Source organism: Pezoporus flaviventris, unplaced genomic scaffold (assembly GCF_033815535.1).
Source record: "Pezoporus flaviventris isolate CSIRO_AGI_PZ_B2104156 unplaced genomic scaffold, CSIRO_AGI_Pfla_v1 ptg000213l, whole genome shotgun sequence".
NCBI classification, from domain to species: Eukaryota; Metazoa; Chordata; class Aves; order Psittaciformes; family Psittacidae; genus Pezoporus; species Pezoporus flaviventris.
In genome coordinates this window covers 8199249-8223557 of record NW_026892761.1, presented here as the reverse complement: position 1 = coordinate 8223557, position 24309 = coordinate 8199249, and the positions used below count along the sequence as shown (strand labels likewise).

The following is a 24309-nucleotide window of genomic DNA, read 5'->3' as shown; positions in this document are numbered from 1 at the left end:
AGAGGTCTTAAAAATAAATCCATAAACATAACACATTTTTCTAGAGTACTAATGCAGATTATTCATGTATATTTTTAATGATAGCTAACATTTTAAAATATAACCTTTAATAGTAAATGTCATCAAAATACAGAAAGTATTTTATGTAATTCTGTGCTTTAAGTATTCTTTCCACTGGTTTATTTCCATTCATTTCCATATATTTTCTCTATTTTTATTTCTATTTCACTACAATGATGCCTAGAAGTAAACACAAATGTATGTGCGCATTTTAAGAATCTCAGTATGTTTTATATTTCTTGTCTTTAAATCCTGTGCTTTCCTCTATGTTATTGCTCAAATGTATACTGGATCTTCAAAATAACATGGTAAGAATAATTAAACCCTGAAAATCCCTGTTATTTGATCTAGTCTCCTTGCAGATCTCAGGGAGAAACCATATGAATAAACTCTGGCCTCCACACTTCTTCCACAGTCAGAACTTCAGTAGGCTTACGGCTCCAAAAGTGTAATAAAATCTTTACAATGCTATCCAAAATACCCCATCATTTCATACAATTTGTGCTATCATGCATACCAACTAAAATTATAGTTCCAGATAACAGTGCTATCACTCTGTCATTGCAATTTAAATATATTTTTTCAAAGGTAAGATACAACCTGCATCTTGATATAAATTAGAAATGAGTATTAAGAGGACAGCAATTTCTCTGCACCCAAAGGCAGGAAGGACACTACCTTTATTTATGTAGTTACATATCACCTGAATAAAACCCAGGATGTGTCTGTGCAGGTTTTTGAAAAGCAGAAACCTCTTCTTTTTTTTTTCCCCTTGGAGATTTTTTTTCCTTTGTATTTGTTCCCCAAATCCTCAGAAATAGTAACGTGTTTATAAAGGTGGGTGTTTGGTTTGCCTCTTAGTAATAATATGGTGCTTTTAAGACCAAATCAGAAACATTTGTCATGTATTAAGCCATGAATGTGCCAAAATAACTGTTACATTAATATATTTGGCAGATAGCTTTTGTTTGATAGTACCCAAATTATTGGTTTGCTCTAATATCTCTTGTGTGAAAACTATGAATGTCAGAGTCTTAATAATCATTAACTGATGGGAAAGGAAACAAAGTATGGTATATTTTTCCTAACCAGTCTCTTATAGTCTGCTGATATTTTGTCAGGTATGTTGATTTTGAATGGTCAAAAAACCAAGGAGCAATAATTGAGTTTCACTGTTAGGTTAAAAATGCCAAAATAGAAACTTACGGGTATTAGCCCTATTTAGAAAATGAACTCTTTCTGAGTTAGACAGAATTTTGCTGGCTAAAATATGCAGAAAGCATAAATCTAGTCAAATGCAGACAGCACGTACAAGATGTATGTAAAACTTAAATCTTACTGCACTTGAATACTGACGTTATACTCTATAGTAATAGCTTCTATTACCCATCCCAAAGTAACCCTTTGATTAGTGGCTTAAATTATTCAAAAGCAGCCTTTTTAATGGAGCCTATGTGACGCATAGTCCTTGTGCCGGCTCTGTACACAGAAAGTGTTTCTAAAGCTTCATGAATATTTGCAGCAAACAAACGTGAAATCTTCACACAAACGGGTATTCAACCTCAAAGTGCTGCACCCTCAATTAGCCAGAGAGTAGCCACAATAGCAGGTGGCGTAAGTGACAACTCACAACACGTCTTTAATTTTGACTGTCTGACAAATTCATTTCCCAAATGTTATTCAAGTAATGAACACACTGGAGAAAATCTGAATCTGCACATGATTATTTTGTGAGGAGAAGCAGAGCCTGAGACTGCTGGAGAAATTGTTGGGAATGACTAACAGAGTCTTCCTGGAAATAAACTCATTAGAACAAAAAAACTTCTATTTGGACTTTTTAGTTGACGTTCTGTATATTTATTTAAATCAAGAATATTCAAGTTTGTGAATCAAGTAAAATTAAAAATGCAAAAACTGTGTGTCATTTGAATATTACATTACATGTTATAAACATTGGTTGTGGCAATTGGTGTATCTTGCAGCAAAAAAATAGCAACACTAACGCAGAAGTATCCTACTTACAGGTCTTTGAAATATTAAGCTTGTAAAAAAGCTAGCTGCTTTCTCAATTAAGCATTAACACCCCCTCCCAGTTTACACAAGAACTTGCACTGGAGTCAGGGACATTTATGGATTGACAAGCACTCCCACCAACATGAAATAAAATATAGTCAAACATCTCAAAAGATTAAAAAAGGAATGATGGAGAGATGGGTTAAAATGATGCGACAAAAAAGGCCACTCACAACAGTAAGTGTGTAAGTACATGTAAAATATTAGAATATTTTACAAAACTGAATCTCCAATTATCAACAAAAGCATAACTGAACTTCTAGACATTAACTTTTCAGAGTTATTTGTAGGTTCTTGGGGCTGAGTGTGAGATTATGAGAAACTCAGAATAATTAAGATTTTGCTGATTTGACATTTGAATTGACTTTTGTCCTATCAAAATCAGATTTACTGGTGTGTTAGCACTGAAAGAGTTAACAGCCTTTTGGTTTTCAGTGCTTTTTTCCCCCACATTTTCCATTCTTATTGCATTTAATTGTTGCATTCCACGCTGAAGTGCATGGGATGTGAAAACATAAATTCTTAGAAACAAAAAGGCGAGTGAGACCTGGGAAAACAGCTATTTTGAAAATACTAATAAGAAGCAACTTCTCTATTTAGGGCAATGTGGTTATGCATTTACCAAGCTCTCTTCTTGAAAACATTATAAAATGGATATGTACATGCAATTAGATGAATGAAGCAGGAGTACATTATGCATTTTATACTGTTTTCCTGCATTTAAGAAAGTACAAATGTCTTACGAAGCCTCCTTAAAATGATGAAATTAAAACTCGCTATAGAGCATGCATACCTTAAGAGTTATTCTTCATCCACTTCTGCTACAAATTGTGAATGGTGTTCTGGTGACTTGCTGTGTGTTTTGCTTAGATGAAGTTTTACTGCATGTTTGCTCGCAAATGTCCGACAGCACAACTTACATTTGAACTTAGAGTCAGTGTCCTCTTCTCCAGCTATTGTTTCAGGAGACCTTTGAACTGAAACTCTGGAGATTTCTTGCTCTACCTTGGTTTGCTGCTCCACAGCCAGCCTGTTCATGTCTTTCATTTGGAAACCTAGGTGAGATTCTAAGTGGCTAATGTAAGTAGATGGGGTTCGAAACTGAGATGCACAGTCACTGCAATAAAAGACTGGATGTCCTTTGTCCATGTTTTTCAAGAACTTTGTTCCTCCGGTTTTCCTAAGTTGATACTTGACATTTGCCAACCAGTGGCTGATGGTGGTCATTGACAGTCCAGTAAATTTGGAAATCTGCATGCGCTCTTGCGGGCCTAGGTCTGATAATAAATATTTACCTTCAGATGTCTGGAAGAGGCTGGAAGCAAACTGAGCTTGCAAAATGAGAAGATGCTGAGGATTCCAGTTTGACTGTCTGCCCTTCCTTTTATGCAGAGTGGAGACTTCTGTTGAGACATCCTCAAAGCGTCGGACATCTATTTCCAATTTCATAGATGGGATCCTTGAAGATGCCGCAGGTTTTGGTGTAGTAGCTTTGGGAAGAACTTTGACCATGTCAGCGATGTCGGACAGAGCATGTTTTTGAGGTGGAGAAGTACAAGATTGTGCTTGAGGTGACTCAGCTTTCTTGCCTTTGGATTTGGTCAGGTCAATAGGCTGATCATTGTTTTCAAATAAATAGTGCCTGGATACACTTGCAGGCTTTGGTGGTGTTGGAGCTGGAGATAAAACTGGCTTCTCCATCACATTTAGATTGCTTTTGTGGAACATAGAAATTGTGCTAGAGCTGGGGCTGCAGCTGGATTGAGGCTGTAAAGGCTCAGTGGCTTTGCCCAAGTGGTTATTCAGCACTGACTGCAGCGCGCTGAGAGGGTTGACACAAGGCAGGTCAGACGAATGGTTGGCGGCAGCACAACCATTACTAAGAGAAGCTGCTGTTGTTTCCTTGAGGACTGTTTTTTCTTTTCCACTGTCCTCTTTAATTTTGTCTTCTTCTTTCAAGGGACATGGTTCTGCCTTTTTTGGCTCCACAGAGGCTTCAGATTTGAGGAGAGGTTCTCTCTCGCCCTGGTTGAGTGAGGCAGGCTCAGCTTGGATACTCTCTTTAGCATAGTCCTTTTGTACCTCCTCCTTGTCATCAGTTTCCTTCTTCACTTGAGTGCACTGGGCCACATTTGCTGAGATAGGGACCAGAGGCATGACCTTCCACTTTGGAGCTATGGGCCTCAGTTTATTGGTGATAGTTGGTCTGATTTGCAATACTTGGGAACCCACAGGCAAAGATGGCTTAGCTCCTTCTGAGAGCTGATAAGCTGCATGGATGCTGGGATATGCACTCCAGCTAGGAGCTCCATTCTGAGCTTTATTGATGGCTGTTGTGACAGTGTTCTCCAAGGACTTTAAAATGTCCCCACCACCCTTTGAACCATCTTCTAAATCTTCTTCTCTGAGGTACTGGTATTTCATTGTGGGATCCAGGGGTTTCTGAAGAGTGTCTTCATACTCCTCAGTTTTTACCGCTTTCTCATCTTTGTTTGCATCATCAGCTTTATCTTTTTTACTTTCTTTTCTTAGTTCAGAGGTGGGAGCTATGCATTCTGCAGGTGATTTACTGGTTGATTTTGAAACTGGGCTGTCACTGGCAGGTGCTTCAGACAGTGATTGCATTTTTTCCACAGCTAAAGGATCCAGAACAAGTTGCTTTCCTTTCTTTGAAGCTGAACTTGTGACTTTCAAAAAATGGCCAGTGACCATCATGTGGGTTGTGAGCTGCTGCAAGGTATCATGGGAACTTCCACATTCCATACACTTCAAAATCTGGGATTTGCAGGCCTCGAACTGCCATGTGTAGCTGGCACCATTCTGGTAGCCATAGCGGTTGTTAGATGATAACTGCAGGTTCGCATTCTTCTGAGGAGAAAAAGTATCTGAGAAAGACCCCGTTGTGGAATCGGGGGAACAAGGCCTGTTAACATCAAACACACGTTTCTTTGCTGGAGTGACCAGTTTTGAAGAAATGGTTGGTACCGGCTCCTTCAAAGGCACTTTTTGGTAATGTTTTGTTTTTATCATATGAACACTCAGGTCTTGAAGGGAATCGAAAGAGTCACCACAGAACATACATTTCAGAACTTTTTGTGCATCTTCCTTGTCCATGTCCTGGAAAGCCCTTTTCCGGGGCTTTGAATAGCTGGTAGGTCTGTGCTTGTCCTTTTTATGGTTGTCATCTTGGTAGTGACCTGTCTCATTCATATGAACTGTTAGTTCTACCAGTGTGTCGTAGGCAGCACTGCACTGCCGGCACCGAAACCGGCTGGCACCCGTGAACACAGTTCCACACATTTTGCTGCTCTGCCTGTAGAGCTGGACTGAGCTGAACAGGTTGGGTTTCGAGACAGGTCTGGAAGGTAAATTCTGCTGTAAGCTTTTGGACAGTGCATCTTGGTGCCAATCAAAATCAGCTTTGTTCCCTCCATTTCTGTTGTCACAACTCCTCTTTTCAGAGTTAGACAATTTGAAACCCAGCCCTAAGCCTGTCCAATAAGAATCTGACAGTATGTTGGCATAGACCGCTGTCATTTTATCCATGCAATTGTGTGCTTCATTCTGGGCTTTGGGATGGCTGCTGGGTTTGGGGTCCTGTGGCTCTCTAGAGCAAATGCTTTTAATATCTGCCACATGGTCACTACCATCACTTAGTAGTGATTCGTTTTCAGCATCCTGGTTAGATATATGACTGACAGGGGAATTCTGGTAACTGAAGTTCCCTTTCTGCTCAGGACCAGCTTCATGTTCCTCATCCGTGCAAGTGTCATTGCTGCCCTGGAGTTGAGCAGTGGAATTGTTGTCATCATCATCTTCTTCCTCCTCCTTTATATCTTCCTCTTCCTTTAAATCTTCCTCTTGGACATAACCTGAAATGTAATGTCAATATATGAAATAACTTGTTAAAGAAGAATACTGCATTTCGAGCTTTCTAGTTTCACTACGTGTTTTCTTTACTGAACTTTAATCTACAACTTTATTGACTGCTAGTTCTGGAAGTGAAAAAGCCCAAATGATGCCTTTTTTTGTGAAGGCCGCTGTATCTTGCTGGCAGATGATCATAATTCTTTATAACTGCCAGAGATTCTGAGTTAATAATTTTGCTGTCATGGGAGTATAATTCTAACTGTCCCATAATGGGACAGTTGAAAATTCATGTGTAAGAATTTAAAGTTTTTATTAAAAGATTCAATTCTATCAAATTGTTTTTAGCCTCAGTGAAAGACAGGGTAGAACTGGCAAGGAACAGAAGAAAAATAACTGCCATAATCTTCTTGGTTCCTAGCATCATCTAGGTACTGTAACCTTGTGCCATTTGATCACCTAAAACTGCACTTTAGAATGTACACAAATAATTTATATGTCAAAATACAACATCTGAAAGTGCTAATAGGCATAAGTGGAACTCTTTTGTTTATAGATGTACTGTCTGTGACAAAAGCAAATTGTGCTTCAGTAAAAACATATCCATACATTTCAGGGCAAGAACCCTTGGAAGTGATAGAAGCGTATTAGGATGTGCCAGAGGTAGACCAAAATTAACTGTAAAACTGAAAAGCAGAACAAATCCAGAAAGATTTTCTTTGACAAATTAGATTATTTGATTAATAAAATGAATTTGATACTGGAAGAGCTGTAAATTTTAAAATTCATTTAGGAATTCAGGTTGTTGGGGTTTGTTTTGTTTTGTTTTCTGGCCTTATATTAGCAGTAATTCTGCCTAAGTTACAGAGATAACCTGGTTAGGACAGAGGATTTTTAAGGGTGAACTGGCTCTGTTGCAGCTAGTGGATAAATTCCCAATGACTCAACACAGTCAGCAACTCACTGCCAGACCCCACAAGAAGGGATGAAGCAGAAGGAGTGGTTCAGGTGCTTTCACAAAACCCCAGTGTAATTTTTTTAACAGCTCCTCTGATATGCACAATGCAAGCAAACGCTGAAACAATTCACTGCTATTGACAGCCACTCATCAAAACTAAATGTGGATTTCAGCAGCACAGATCTTTGTAAGAGATACATTGACGAGCTCTTGAAGTGAGGTGCAAACACAGTGCTGCTAAACCTAGTGACTGCAGTGCAGTCTCAGGAGTACTTTGCTGTTTCCTTAATAGTTTTTTTGTATCAGATAAATATACTAAAACTCACAAATCAAAGCTACCTTTAAAACAACTAAGCAAAAATAGAATTCTAGTATTCATAATTATGAAGTAACACCAAGAGCTCAGAAACCCAAGTTAAATGAGCCTAAAAGTGTTATTTGTTTAAAATTCAGTCTCTTCCCATCTTCTGAGAAAAGCCATTTTATGGTTCTTTGAGAACCTGGCTCATTTCACTCCCTTGAATCTGACACTCCAGCACAAATTATATCCTTTTAGCAAATCAAAGGGACGGACAGAAAAGGTAGAAGCACTTTGATTAACACATGGACAAAGCCTTCCAGAAGTTTTTCAGATGTGCTTTAATTTTTCAGTGTATTTGCATGTGCATCTCAGCCCTTCCAACACATTTACCACCAAGCTAAAGAGATGAACTAGAACTAGAGGAATACCATCAAGCCAGAGGTGAACTAGAACTAGAATTGTTCCCTGGAAGAAGCTGCAATAAAAGAAGAGGGAAATGATGTCACTCTCTGTAGATGGGCTAAGAAATCCACATGAAACATCTTCCCTATGCCCTTCCCACAGTCTTAGGACCTGCACAGAGCGCACCAGCTGAGAGCTGGGCTTGGCTTACTCCAGGGATGATACCAGGAAGCTTCACAACCAGAGGCAGCAACTATGAGCAAATGACCTGGGCAGTATTTTACCATGGCAAAATAATCACATAGCAGTAGGAACACTGTGCTCTTCAGCACACAGCGAAGCAGCAAAATAATATTGAAGTGTTAAATACTAAAAAATAAGCCTTTTAGTAGTGGTTGGGGTACAGTAAATACTAGTACCCTGTTTACAGGTGACCAGACCGAGGCAAGCAGCAAAGACAACACAGAACAAAAGATTTTTTCTCATCCCTAAACTTTTTCCCCAGTAACCAGGCGATACTTTCCATCTACCCCTTTCTGAGCTCGTATGTTTTTCAGGGACCAAGGAGAACAGAGGGACATGGAGGCGGCAAAAGCTCCTACACGTCATGAGTAGTAACCTTGTTAAACAAGCAGCACGAACTGATGAGCAGGCCTGACATGGTTCTCACGGTGTTAGAGACACTGTACAGCGTAGGTAGCGATGCTGGCCCCTTGCCAGGATGTATCACAGTGCCAGGCATATTACACCCAGCAAAACAAAAATAAGGAGGGAATCCAGTGAAGGAATCAGACAAAACAGACAACAAACAGCATTCACAGGGGTTTGGATCGGTGCAAATTTGATTCTCCATTTCGGCACCAATTCTTTGAATATTATTAACCCATTTTTCACCAGAAGGTATTTTGGAAGATACATACAGTAGTTTCTTCCTCACAGTATCCTTTGTCCTTTTAAAAGGATTTACCAGGAGAAGCAGAAGTACCAGACAGCTGCACAGCCCCCACAACACAGATAAAATTTTCTGCTTAATTAGGCATTGACATGTTTACTATAACCTTTACGGAAGAGTAACTCATGTTGAGAAATCCTCTTTTTTGTGTCTGTATAAGGTACAGACACAGTCTTATGTAAGTGGTAAAGGTAACTTACTAGAAAGCACCATCAGAATCTCACAAAACCATCAGTCAGGTCCATTTTAATGGTTGAGGGTTCTGGGCAGCTTTGGAAACACATTTCAGTATCCTACTTGTAAAACCATTTCTGTTTATGTAAATGATTTAAATCACTGTGGGCATTTTAAGGACAGTGGAGACCTCTTCTGTGCAGACAACCTAGGGTACAAGGAACGCACGTGTCCTTCTGGCAGTGGGTTTTAGTAAGAATTCACTGGACACGAAGCTTGATATGAACTGATGTAGCTATTTAACAGAAAAAAAACATTAATTTAAGTGGACTTTACATTATTTATTTTCTAACTAAAGGGTGTTTTAAGCCTGTAGACCCACATGCTTTAAATGCAGTGTCTGTAATAAGTAGGATAAATTTTGCACGTCATGCTGATGTCCATATAATAAATTGTTGAGTGACCTGTTCTGTTCCCACCAGTTCTCCCCCAGGCTTATTCTGACATTCCAAACCTCTGAGATGCTCATATACAGCTGTCTTACAGGAGAAAAAATAGAATTAAAGAAATCCAAACTCATGCTTCCTCCTTCACCCAGATGAGAATTGTTCCCACCGAAATGAAACAGGCACAGGCAGAGATGTAATATGGGCAGTGTGCAGTCCTGAAGAAGTGGGGGACTAAAATTTCACTGTCATCTTAAGGACTGGACAAAACCCAGGAGCTTCTGAGCACTGAACGGAAGCAAGTTCTGGCTTCCTAAATGGAAATTTGGGTTTAGTGCTGATTGAGACTAAGACAGTATATGTCAAAATCATGACATCAGGAGGGATAATACTGTCATATGGATAATAATCATAAATACAATTCTAAACTGTTTTAACTTTTAAAAGTTTTCCTCTGTACCTTTGTGATTGGTTTCATGGTAAGTTCATAAACCTGCTTCTGTAGGACAAGGGTTGCAATGAACAGCTGACTGTTCTTCAAAAGATAACATTTTCTTAGGTATTTATAGCACATTTCTGCAGAGTAACTGGAAGAAAGAAGGCCCAGCTAACACAGCTGAAAAAACTCTTCTTTGAATGTATGAGTCTAACACCATGCACATGCATGTTGAAGCCTTGACCCTGCCATGCAGAAGGTGCTAAGCCAAGCTCCAGGTGATGCTGAACCTGGCATTGACTTTCAGACCCTCACACCCCTGCCTAACCTGTAATTTGCACCATGTTGTACATCACTTCTGACCTTCAATTGTAGAGTGTGAACACATCTTTTTTTTTAAAGTGTTCACTCTGACTGTTAACTTTTCCACCAGTGGATGCTATTTTCACTCAAATTTGCTCTTTTTCCACATAGAGAAACATTTCTTAAAATATATACATACATGTTTCTTTCCAAGACTGGAAAATTTATTTCCTGCCAAGAAAAGGGACAGTGAATCATTGTCCAGAACAACACTGCTAATCCGTGTAAAACCCATGCACCATCTGCACTTCTTCATATATATATTCCAGTTCTACTTGAAATAACATCGTTAGTAAAGCAATCTTGCAGTGCTATAAGGTGATCTTGTTTCCTTCTTGTCTGGCTTCAGCTCAAACATCTTTTTGTGTTTGGCAGAAACTGTTTCTTTCTCTGAAATATTTCATGCAGATAATGGATAATGACCACTTCTCATTCCTGTTTCTCAAAAATGTCTAACTACATTAGCTACCCAAAGACAAATCTTAACCTGGTTCTTTGTGGAAGTTCATGGCTCTAGATTCATCCCAGTTTGAAAATGAACTTGAGAAATAAATTGGCAGCTGTGGAAAAAAAATGCCTGCTCTGTTGCATAACTCTTACAGAAAAGACATTTTGGAATTTAACAGGAGTAAAACCAATGGAACACTCTGGAAATGCAATGGGGTTTATGGAAAGAACTCTTAAATTACAAAATTTGTAACAAAAGAGTGAATAATATATATTTCAGAACTTTCTAGGCTATGTTCAAAAATTCTGTGCCAGGAAAACAACTTCCTGTTAAGTTCTGCAGAATGAAAAGGAAATGCAGGGAAAGGTCCCATTCTTACCATGCAGAAAGCAAAGAGCAGCTCATTCTGCATCACAGGTTTCAGAGACAGAACAGCATCTCTGTTAGCTGGTCTAAACACCCTGGTAGTGTGCTTTATCCCTAAACCCATGTGTATCCTGATAAATTTCTAGATGTTCTCAAAAGCTCAGAAAAGCTTGAGTAAGTTCAGATGCCTCTTTTCTGGAAAGCCAGTTAATTACTTTGGATAATAGGAAATTATTTGCACCTTTTGCTGCTATTACTAACTGCAGTCTCCAAGCTCAGTTTGCAGTGGCTCAGTATGGAAGCTGTTGATCACAACTGCCGCAATTTTGTGTCCAAAACAACTTGTCACCTGAAAGGAGAGGTTTCTCCCAGTATTCCTTTGCCTTTGTTTTTTTTTGTTTTGTTGGTTTTTTTTTTTTTGGAGCTTTTTCAATAGTTCCAGCAGCTGATACTGGGGCATGAATTCCTGACTCCTGCAGAGGAGGGCGAGAAACATCCACAACCATCCTGGATGGACAAAAGCAACCTCTGCTGCCAGGCTGGTGAAGCCACTGCAGCTCAGGAGCAGGGAAACTTGGAGTGGCTTCTGCTATAACTGAATTTTAACACACAAATGCAAGTCCATGGAACCATAACTATTATTTATAGATGATGCTGAAATGAAGCAACTGGGGGCTTTCATTTTGTTACACTCTAATTAGGGCTGTATTATAAAGTTTTCTATTAAGTGTCCAATTTCTTACTGGTTTAGAAGGCAAAATACCCACTAGTTTCAGTGGGACTCTTAGCATCATGAAGGAGAACAGATTACGTCTTTTGTACATTGCATCCTACACAGTTATGAGTCAAATGGAAATGATCAGAGGCTGGAAGTACATGCACAGGGAACTAGCTTGTGAGGGACCCATGAACCCAAAGCAAAACCAATCATAAACCAGGAAAAAAAAACCCGAACAAAAGGAAGACTGAAAAAGCGAGGTGAGCCTATGAACTCTGCTGAGCTGAGAGTCCTTGGCAGGGACAAAATTGGTAGGGATATTTTTCTTGAATAACTTTCCTTAAGGACGATGTTTACATAGTTATTGCACTGAGAAATAAAAACAACTTCAAACATATTTGCCTTGCTCTGGATCCAGTCAGTTTGAACAGATGAATGGCCAGGTGCTAGCTATTGCAGAAATGGATTTAACCATGTTCAGAGCCAACAGTTCAAGTTCCTTACATGAGGGCTTATAGTGTAAGTGAGTAATTTGACTTTAGTTAAAAACATTCATGCTTATTATTTTCTACAACACCCTGGAACTTTACAATTGCATTGCTGAACCAGCTGAAGGTGTTTGATATTCTCCAGATTGTATTTGCAAGAAGTATGCTTCTAATGAAAGCTGCACCACTTGAACGCAAAGACCCTCCCAGCCCCTTGCCATGCAGGATCAGCAGCCCTGCCCTCTGACCCTGTCCTGTCTGCCCCTCCCAACTCCTCAGTGGGCAAAGGTTTATACAGGTATCAGGCATTCATCACATCCCAACGGCAATGTGTGCTGCATTTAACTGCTGGCATGGACACAAAGGGTGCTTTCCAAAATGCAGTTGGGTCCTCAACAATTAAAGGAATACAGTAGTAGCAAATATGTTTTCCTCATTAGTAATTTTAATTGCTGCAGTGTAAATCACTTTGCTGATGAAAACATAAGTTTGAAACTTTTGCCTCTCTTTGTTTTTCTTCTGTTTTTTTCTTGTCCTATTTATTGTTGTGGAAAACAGCAAAGAGGTTTTGTAAATGTACAGATTACCTCGTTTGAAACCCAAGTTTCAAATGATGTTTCCCTCTTTCAATAACCTACATCCCCCTAAGTGCCAATGTAAATTTCTTTAAATGGCATGAGCCAGAAATCAGAATCACAAAAATATATGTATCTATATAAATTGAAATTGTAATGAGTCTTACCAGTGTATTGCTAACACTTTGGTTCATTTGATATGAACTTTGTTTTTTAAAGTACCACATGGTAAGGCTTTGAAACTTCAGTTTGTAAAAAAAAACTGTAACAGCCTTACAGCCTTTGAAGTCACTACTGATATAACTCTGAACAGATCCATTCAAGTTCAACTAACATCAGACAAATGTTTAGTGTATCAGAGGAAGCCACAAAAGCAAGGATTTCATCAATATTTCACAACAGCCTCAGGGAAACTGTAGATTGCAATGCTGTAGGGCAGCTAATGGAATTACACACAAGGGTTTTGTACATTTAAAATAAGCAGCTACTAAAAAAATTACCCTTCAGTTTGATAGAAACTGTATAAAACTGCAGATGGGAAACAATTAAATAGCTACCAACATTTATCCATGTCAGTCTGATAGGTCATTTAATAACAGGTATTTCTTTCCTCCTTTCTTTTTTTTTCCTGGTAGGGCAATAATAAAGATTAACATTTATGAAAAGTAGTATAAAATATAGTACAGCCAAATGAATAATTAAAGATGCTTCTGAAGAATTTGTTTGCTATTGTATGGCCGTGAAGACAGCTCTCCAGTAAGGAAGTACATTCATATTAAACACAATTATAAGTAGAAAGAAGATGAGGATTATGTTTATGGACGCTTGCTTTTTATTCTAAAAAGACTAAATCTTTGGCTCATTTCTGTTGAATCCATGGACAGCATTTCTGCACAACACATTCTGCTTCAAGAGTTGGGCTTTGAATGCGTGTAGGGTTAACTTGAAGCTGGACATATTACATGTAATAAACCAGTGTAAGATCAACACTTTCCCTTGAAAGGCTCTTGATCAGAGTGAAGAATTCTGCGTATGAAAGCACAATGTTTATTCTAAAAATAGATCCATATAATCATAGTCCTTTCATTACTATGTTCAACGTGTAAAAATCTTGAAGTACCAGCCCTTCACACAGTGGGGTTTGAGTGTTTCGATATGGTCTGCTACTGTGGGAAATTACTATTTCTCTTAGTTAACTGATGCTTGTTCAGTGCATTGAATAGCATGATGTGAGAGACAAATGATTTGATTATTATTTTTAAAAGGCTGCTTATTTCTTGGCCTCTCCAATGCAAAACAGACCAGCTTGGCTAAGTACGACGGAGTACCCAGTCTCACGCATAAGAATTTAAGCCCCAATTCAAGAAGGCTCATAAACACGTTAAGTTTGTCTCAGTTGGGGTAAGACTAGACAGGCTTATCTGCCATAAAGACATGGCATGATGATGCTTCACTGTCATAATTACTTAATGTTCAATTATTAATATATAAACAATAGCAGCCTGATTTCAGTAATGTGACTAAGGATTAAATGAGTCAGCCTTGACAGAAACTCTTGCCAGCGCAAGGGGCAAGGCTCAACTGTCGTAACTCCGGCATCTGCCACTCTTGCAAGTCACACAGGGTCAGTTCAAAGCTCAGATGTTTTTATGGATAACCCCCACGAACAGCCGTTTTCTCTTCTAAACCCCAGCCTCCCTGCCTGCTGAACTGCAAAATGCTGCTTCTTGTATACATTCTGCAAGAGCACACTGGGGAATGCACTGTGCTTGTGTGGTGAACAGAAAATCTAGAGCTGCTTGACCATTCAGTTTCATGGGCCAGTGATAGCTGGAGCTGAAGCCAACAGCACTTCTTCCATGTTTTTATTCAAGTGCAGAATTCATGCGCAGCTGAAGATACGGCATACAATGCAAGTTCCTTATGAAAACTTGTTGACTAGGACTTAGTATTATAGCCTATATTTTTTTAAGAAATTATTAATATAGCTTTAAAAGGACACTATTATTATAACATTTGTCTAAAGAGCAGTGAGGCTTTTGATTTTCCCTTTGGATATACAGCCATATTGCAGCTCCAACAAGATCTGTTTTAAGCCATACTTGCCAGTAGTGTTTCTAAATCTGTGCTGGTTACTCATAGCTGGTTAAACCATGGATGCAACATCATTTTTTTTCTTAACATCTCTTTAGATAAAGTGCATGAGTAGAAAGTGGGAGTATAATGAAATATATCTTCCTCATCTTCTTGCTTTGTTTTGATCTTGCGTTCCAGGCAATAAAAAACTGCAAATAGTTTTGAAGTGTGAATTTTCATTTGCTGAGATTTCAGTGTAAAAGAAACAGTAGTGAAGAATACACAGTTCATCAAGAAGTTTATTTCCCTCTTTATTTTCCTTTCAGGAACACACTGTTGCAAATGCTGGTCCAAATGAATAGTCTGTTTCTTTTATGAAAAATATTATGGCCAACAAACATCGACTTTTGACCATCAGACATCCCTGCACTTATAGCCACATAACCATCAAAGCACTAAGCCAGCATGAAGGTCATTACCCAGACAGCATCTTACTTCTACTAACTTCTCAGATATGTAAGCAATAAGCAGTTGCAAGAGATTGATATGATACTTTGTGAGTAATTTGGATGAACTATAACACTAACCCAGTAAAGTATTATAATTTTAAATGTGTCCAGAAAATAATTGAAATTCTGGTTTAGCTTCATCATAATGCACAGTGCCGGGTATATTTAACAGCTGACTAGTTTAGCATGAATATTGCTTTACAAATGAGGTCATATTGTTTTTAAGAAACAATATTGCTATCAAACATGTTTAGGAGGAAAAGCAAGAGATTATGAGTACACTTTTAACCTTTCTGTCTCTTTCTGTATCTGTTTACTATGGTGATTTAGGTGCTCAGTGTTGTTTGAAGGCAAACAAGGAAGGTTCTGGCATTTAAAAGAGATCCAGTAATGAGCAACTGGCAGACAGATTCTTTCTTATTATTACTCTGTCACAAAATCTCTGTTCTACATCACTCCATCTTTGCAGCACCAGTCTGAGATGAGAAAGGTCAAAACATCTTCAAATATACAGTCTGTACATGCACAACAACATTCTGGAGTAACATCAACAGCCAAAATTCAATCCACACTGTGGAAGAGACCAGAGGTAATGAAGCTTCATTAGAGAGAAGGCTTTCCTCCTGCTGGCACTGGCATAGCCTAGGTTGGAGTGAGATCACCTGCTAATCCTAGTCCACAGGTTTTTTATCCGTTATCCTGCTGTCAGAATGAGGGATATCCGAACAAGACACTCCAAAGATGATTAAATATGTACAATATGCATGCATTCACCTATGTGATGTTCGGCCATTTCCCTACCAAGGAAGGGAGCACCTAGGGGGCCTGATCCTGCTTTTCACTCCTCATTGCACTCGACGCAGAGATGGATGCAGCAACTCTGATAAGAATCAATCTATCTGTGATCCTTTGAAATCTGTTTCAAAAATGGAAATAACTTTTAAGGTCCTGCCTGAAGTGTACCCCCAAGGAGGCATGACCACAGGTGTGCTGGTGCTGGCTTTGGTAGCACAAACTTGCAACCCTTTCCACCTCAAGCTTTGAGGGAATCACATCACTCTTCTAATAGATCATGCAAATAGACTGCATCTTTATTATTATATTTATTACCATTGCCATTTTGTAACCTTTGGGGTTAATTATTAATGCATTGCCCCCAACACTAATACTACCCTACAAAAATCTTTTACCAACACAGAACAAAATTCTTCCTGCCCTGAAAAGCTCCCGGTTTTGATACCCTTCAGTGCTTTCCTTTCTCCTTCTACACAATCCAGGATGCTGCCTTTCTGTTTCCTTGCAGATATGAAGGCCTATAAATAGTAAGAATACTAATAGTTATCAGTAGTAAAATTAGTACTGTTGGTTCCTTTCTGCAAGAAACTTGTGCAAAACAAATCAATCCATGTCAAAAGGAAAAGCTTCCAACTGATACAGAAAATAAACAGAGTTTCCAAGTATCCATCAAGATTGTTAAAATAATGGAAATTTCAAAGGAAAAAAATAATGATTGAAACACAAATGTTAATCTGTGCTCTTTTAAATCATGTCTCAAATGATCCAAGCAAGGGCTTAGATCCAGGGCCAGTACACAGGCCATTTAGAGATCATAATCACCACAGTCTCAGTGTTGCATTCCTGCCCTGTCCTAAGTGATAACTGAAATTTATCATATGGGACAAAGCATAAAAACCCAGGCAGTAACAACAGGAGGCTGCAGCTGCACAGGATCAGCTTTTCCTGAATCTCAGCAAGAAATAACAACTATGAGTTATGGTAAAAAAATCCAATAATCAGAAAGGTCACTTACTGACAGAAATGACTTCTTCAGCACAGGTATAATAATGTAACTACTGCTGAAGTGAGGGACCTCACTGGGTACAATAAAGCTATACACTATATCCATCCTAACTGGATTTAAGGCCTGCTGGAATTCACAAAGCAATCTAGTGGATCAAAAATCCAGACTCCAAAATCCTTAAAGAGCTGAAAGAGGGGATCAACAGTCTGCTCTGCATCTCTAACTGAATCAAAACACTTTGTAAACTTGCCTGCATTTTTTTCCTGAGGCCACACACAGACTTGGAAGGAAAAGCAAGAGAGGGCATCTGACCTCTACCAACTTACTCATTTTTCTGACTTTCTGAAAATTGAATTGCTGCTGCAGGAAAGCTCAAATATATAAAAAAAAGAAAAAAAGCCATAAAAAGAAGCAAAAAAAGTTATTTAAAATGTTTACAGAATTAAAATATTTATTGCTGTTTCCGGTAATCCCAAGCGTAAGTGCAGACAAGAGCTTGGAAAAAGGTTCCAGAGAATTTTAGAGTGTGGTTATGCACACCCAAAGAGCAAAACTTCTCCACTTGTGTCTTAATTCCTACCTCTCCTGTTTCACTGCCTCCAGTATGCCATCAGCATGCAACCAGGACACCAGCATTTGAGCTCTGCACTTCTGCAGAGGAGCAAATGTACCCGGGATGTTTATTAAGGCATCATTACATGTCTGTGTGGCATCATTTATTTTCTGTGGAAGAGACCATGCCAGGTCAAGATCAACAGTTTGAGCAGACAATTCATCAGGTGGAAGCAGGTGGCAGGGGTGGGATAAGAAATCACTGGAGAAGGAGTACGAAACTGAAATGGATGGAAGTGTAAAAGTAATAAGAAGGTGATCAGTGAAACTACAAACAACAGAAGATAAATCAAATGAAACAAGTGCAGAGCAGAGATCAGTCCAGGAGGGTTTCCTTAAACGTGAACAGGGCTTTAACCTCAATGACAATACCTGAATTCATGTATAATATTTTTCCTCAAAATTCTGCTGGGAATCAGGAGGATAAACAGAGCAGGGTTATTACAAGGATGCTCAGAAAGAATTGGGAAGAAAAACAAGTCTACTTTCTTAGAGTTGTAGTGGAAATGGATGCAGAGAACATTTAGAAAACAAAGCGTTACAAGGGATTTTGCACATGACATTTACATCCAGGTACAAACTACGTTTATATTGTGAGGGTATGTTACAGGATCTGCACTTTTATTTCCATTAAGACCCCTGAGGCAATGACTGAAATCATACAAAAACAAAGAGTGGCAATGATAGTAATGATAGTGAAAACGGAGAAATGGTGAACAAGAACTTTTGAATAAAAGGAACAACTCACACATTAACTTCAGTACTTCTTGAATGGAAACCCACCAAATAATTTTACTGAGGATTGGACTTCACACCAGTAAAATCCTTTTGCTATCAATAATCCAATTATTCATGACAAAAAATCTTGTGCACCTTATCTAACACAGATTTTGGTCTAACTACTGATGATGTGAAAGGTAAGCTTCCAATGCTTCTTTTTATCCTATCAGTGGGAGTTGTATAAACTTAGATCTGCACAGATTTTTTGATAATATATGATGATACACTGGCTATGGACACTGAGTTGATTTGCTAATCAACTAAAATAGAGAAAGTCCTTTGAGATTTTACAGGTAAAGTTGATTTTGAGCTATAAAATTGAAGTATTTACAGACCAGACCAACAACAGTTCATTAGGCTGTCTAAACACTTTCAGTGTATCCATTAGGTTCAACTCCAAATAATAATTCCCTTTTAAAGCCTGTCTGGCTGATTTTTTTTTCTACCAGGAATAACACCTAAAAATAAATATGAATTTTTAATGTGTTTATCAATCTGTGCTAAAATTTCATTGAAGGCAAAGCATGCCAGATCTAGCTAGTACCTGCACAAGGTTTGCCTTGAACAAGCATCAGTTTGCCTTGTCTACATGGGCTAATTACTATATGTACCCACCAATGCACAGCTGGAATTTGACTAGTCTGTATTCGAATTTTTGAATGTATTTTACTGCCAATTCATTGCTCCTTCTGTGCAGTTAGTTCTCTTATACTGATTGGAAATATGTTTCACAAACAAAGAGAGAAAAACATGTTTAAGAAGATGCAGAAAGACTGGAACTGCTTTTAACTCCTATTTATGATTTCACTGTGTTTTAATACTCTGCCTCTTTCAAACAAGAGTTTGTTTGCTGGGAGGAGAATCAGCAAAACTGGACATCTTTGCTGCTGTTTCAGAGAAGTTTAGCTTAAACATGCTTGATTTCTTGGCTACTCATTCACTGCCTAATGGCTTTGGTCCATAAGCAGGACCCAGCAGCAGCACTAATGCTCCTGGACAAGGTAGCATTGCTCCACAGCCACAGCCCTTCTCTACAGCCTTTGATCAAGCAGAAAAGTCCTTCAAAGCCCAGGTTGAGGATGTATCAGCTGGCACATGCCAGAGCTCTCCACAGACACATGCTATAAATGTCACCATGGTCACTGTTGAATACAGCTATGATGCTGCAGGAGGGGCCAACATGTAAGATGCAGAAAGACAAACTTCTCAAAGCTTACCTACAGGGTCAGCTCATTTTAACCAGCTCTTGATTTCTATCAAGCTTCATGCATTGATGACATCAGTCTGACTGTGACCTGGAGTGTGCTTTGCCCATGCTTGGGTTTCCTTTCTAAGAATGTTTCAGATGTTAATGGCATATTAATGTTTCCATGTACAATAGGCTAAATTTCTTACTGGTGTAATTCTTTTGAAGCAAATGGATTTAGACAGAGGAAGAACTGGCTCAATGTTTTATTTTTCTTGGCTCTGTCTGTACTGAACCTCTCCTTTTTGCTAGTGTTCTTTCTTTTTGTCTGATGGGTATATATATATGTATATATATTCATTTTTTTGCTGCCAATTGCAGTGGAAGTAGGAAGTGTCTATAACCAAAACTCTCTAAGAATGTATCAAAAATAGCAGTAATTTAAAAAGAGTAATTCATGTAGCTATTACTTAAAAGCCCCTGCTCCTGCCAAATAGCAAATCTGCACTCACTGGTGGAATTCTGTATGACCTTAGCATTTCTTCAGCACATCCCTTCTTCCTTTTCTTTTACCTGATGACTTTTGGTATTGCTAGCTGGCTTTCTGTAGCACAGTTCTGAGGCCAAACACTCCTATGGAAATGCAGAAATGTAATTCCAGCAAAGACTTTTGTTTTCTCATTAATTCCATTTTCTGGAAAGCAAAATGTTGCCCATTACTTTGGAAATTAAACAGTGTATTTCCACTTCACCTCCTCCATTATCATATATCTAAAAAGGATGAAATGATTTCACATATTATTTCCCAATAAAAAAGATGAGATGATTTCCCATATTATTTCCCAATTTGTTTCTCCTCATGTGACTGAGAGGCAACCTCTCCTATGAAATTCATCTTCCTCCCTAGTCCTTTCCCAGTGCAATTTAGTCTCTCCAACCAGTACCAACTGCCATGAAGTGCTTTCACCACTACCTGTCCTTCCTTCCTCTATGAGCAACCACATTTTTTGCTTTTTCTCCTTGAAGCTGCGGCTAGAGGAAGCAGACAATTAAAGGTCAAAAATTCAAGTATTTTTCTGTTTCACCCTGTATAAATCTATTGCTGTCAGAGAGAAGCAATCATGTCTGAAAATGCACTTTACGGGGCTGAAAAGATCTGTTTCTCAACTTAAACTATGTAACATTTAAATATCAAAAACTTTGTTTTCTAATGAGAGAAATATTGAGGGGGGAGAAATGAATTATATGCTTGATATATACTGAAGGCTGGGAAAATTAAGGCCATTTCCCATGGTGAGAATGCAGTGATTTCAGTTTGTGAGAGTAAATTAAACCTTTGGGAGAATTTGTCTTCCATTAAATTGAACAGCTAAACAGGCACAGAGGATTTTAATGTCACCACCAACAAACCCCAAAGGTTACAAAATGAACAAGAAACACTGTTTTCATGTTTGGAAGTCCTCTGTCTCTCTACCTAGGAAAAAATGCAAGCTGTAAATGTATGTTGAGACACAAAGACTCTTAAAGATCATAATTCCATTCCTATACCATATGCTATTAATGTCTGTCAACACTGTTTAGCCAGCAACTGCTGACAGAACCATATTTGCTATCTAAATACATCATAAATAAATCAGTAATGAACTGCTTTAGTAAACCTTCTGCACTGATTGGAAATACAGATCGAGTAAACAAACTCTGGGGATAGCATTTTGCAGCTAGAAGTATATGCAAGTGTTTAATGTCAGTGACAAAGTCACTCACACCTCTCTTTCTGGCAAGACACAAGGCGGGTGAAAGAAAATCTTAAGGATGGCAAAAGTGTTTAATCAATTGTAGCAAATGTACCTGTCAGCATTCATCATATTCCCTCTCCTTTTTTTTTACCTTACGCAAATCTCAGAAAAGGGACTTTCAGCAGGTAGAGTTACAAAAGAAACTGGTAACAAAATCAAAGCCCTCAGCTCGATCATGGTCTCATGACCGGGGGGATGGTCATCAAAACCTGGCTGAGGTTCTTGAGCTTTCCACGTGAGACCTGTAACGAGCAAGCACAGGCTCTGCTGATTCCACGGCAAACAAGAGCAGATTTTGTCTTAAATATGAGTCTTTCTGAAGCAATGGCACATGCTTGGAAAAAAAAAACAGGAACCAGGTTTGAGTCTTCAAGTGGATTCCTACTTCTGCTACAGGTTAACTAACAGTTTGGCACTGCAGAGTCTCTGCGTGCTTTTGAAGGTAAAATGGATGGACATCTGTGCCAGAATTTGCTCTGAGATGTGCAATACACTGAAATTGAAAACTTCAAATACTTTGTGAATGTGATGTGCAAGCTAAAAAATGGTAGGAAACATTCCCTTATTTGTTCAAATTTCTGTCTGGACAAAAAGCAACTGTTTGGTGAAGAGGAGCTGGACCTAGAATTTATCCTGTGAGGTGGGACACTGAGAGAGGAATGAGTAATGTTGACTGCTAGACTTAAAACACTCTACTAGTGCCATAAATTTGTAATTGAAGAAATATTTCCAGTCTTCCCAACTCTTTTTTGACACAGGCTTTTTTGAAAGTTACTTTCTGACAGCTTTCTGGTAATTAGACACCACAGCTTTATATCAGAAGAACAGTCTTAATTAAGACTGCAGAGAGATGCTAAAATTATCATTTCCTCAATGCTATATTTTAACAGCAGAAATTCTTGGAGATCCCTGTGGGATGAGACTTTAGTCCAGAATAAAACAAGTGCTAATTTATCATGATACTTGTAATGGATGATATTTAAAAAATAGAATTTATATCCTAAATGGAGGATTAAAAGTTTCTCTTAATCACATCAGACAATTAAACATCTTATCCTTTGTTCCCCCCAAAGTTACTTTCAGTTCACAACCTGAACATTCTGTAAGAAAGATCTGTTTACATATTCAGATCATTGACAAGGCTCACAAAGCACTGGCAGGTGTTATTCTTTATAGCAGGAATTAGCTCTGTACACAGGGAAGAGCAGGGAAGGCTACAGCTTGTTCTGCCCCACCAGCGGGGCACTGCCTGCCCTTAGCACAGTAACCCAGGATCCACCATCCTGAACACACACCTTCATCTGGTGCTCTGTATTTCCCGTTCAGCTGGAGTTAGATGAGCAGATACTAAATGCTGAAATGGAAACAGAAGGGAGCCTGGGTTAAAAGGAGCATGGGTCTGCATGGGAAGAAGGGTAGAATCTTTATCTTCCAATAAATCAAGCTATAAATTTAAATTATGAGCACCTTAAGAAGACTGAGGTTCATGCAAAAGAATACAGTGTAAGGCAAGGTTCCCCCTGGTGTCATTTGTTTTTGTGACAAGCTGCAGAGATTGCTGGAACAGAAGAAGTCCCAAGCTCCTAAATACCATCTCAAGTAGAGTTCATGTAAAAAAGAAGAGAAGCGGCACCGTCTGGATGATAAACATTCATATTTTACAACCTTTCAGTTTATTTACTGATATATCTTTTTCTAACTATATTTGTTGTTTGTATCAGCTTGCCTAGGCAAAACAGAGCCATACATAATTCAGGGATAAAATTGCCATCAAGTCACTGCAGAATCTAAACAAATAGACCCCAAACATATATTTTTCATTAATAACCCTCCATTACCAAGTTCCGACACTTTGAACCAAAAAAATAAATAAATAAAATAGCAAGATAAAAAAGAAAGACACCTCATTATTTAATGCCAGTCTCCCTGGCTTTCCGCTCAGAGCAGGTGGAGGCATTGTCTGTAAAGTTAGAGCTTAACGTGACCTGGGAGCAGTGGCCCAGGCTGGCAGGGGAGGACATGGTGAAGCAATCAGCACTTGACCAAAGCTGTCACCAGTCTTCAAGCTGGCGAGACAAGGCTAAGTGTGGAAGCTCCCATGCCACTTACACGTTTCATTTTTTTGCTGTCTTCCTGTCCAAAAGAAGGAAAAATGGGGGGGAAAAAAAGAGAAGAAAAAAGAGGAGGAGTGGAGTGGGAAAAGCAGAGAGAAGAAAAAGAACTGTTAATTTACAGAGCTGAAAATAGCAGCTGCTAATGGGCTTTTGCACTCTTTCTTTAGTCACTGCAAGGTCATGATCAGAAGTAGCCTGTGATTGATTCTAAAGTGAAGCTCAGCTCTTCATGTCTGTAATGGACATTAAAAAATCTGAAAGGAGCTCAAAAGAGAAAACAACAAATGACATTTTATGGAGCCCTGAAGTCCTTCAGGTTCTGAGAATGAACTTGGAGGGTGGAGTCATGCTCTGTTTTTTAATTGTCCCTCATAATAATTATTGCATTACAAGGAACAATTAATTGCACAGATTAGTCTAACTTCATCAATTTTATGGCCATTTTATTGCTATTTCTTACAGCTCTGCAAATAACAGCCCGCCTCTTCCACCCCTGTGTTTAAAGGGTTAAATGAGATGAGTGACAGCCTTTCTACATGATTTACAACTTCGAGCCCTGTAGTGAAACCAGCGCTTGATGGATGATCCTGAAAGACGGAGACTAACCATAAATCATGTCTTTGAATCATTGACAAAGATAAAGGAGAGAAAGAAAAAGCACTGGCATTGACATTCATTCTCCCAATAATGTACATTGACTAGTTACAATACAGAACCTTAATTAAAAAAGCGAACTCAAAGTAGTCACCTCAGTGTAGGGAATGCACTGCTCTGGAAAGCTCATGAAAATCACAAATAAAAGTTCAAG

General features: G+C 38.7%; 1 protein-coding gene across 2 annotated transcripts in view; it reads right to left on the bottom strand.

Annotated features, from left to right (window-relative positions):
- The window catches only part of TSHZ2 (teashirt zinc finger homeobox 2), a 228378-nt gene that overhangs the window by 85172 nt on the left and 118897 nt on the right, over positions 1–24309 (bottom strand). Inside the window, exon 2 of one of the 2 annotated variants that reach the window (XM_061441810.1) lies at positions 2927–6005. In XM_061441810.1, coding sequence (XP_061297794.1) covers positions 2935–6005 — 3071 coding nt within the window. In that variant the 3' untranslated portion in view covers positions 2927–2934. The remainder of the gene's footprint in view (positions 1–2926; positions 6006–24309) is intronic. The other variant, XM_061441811.1, reaches the window with a different exon arrangement.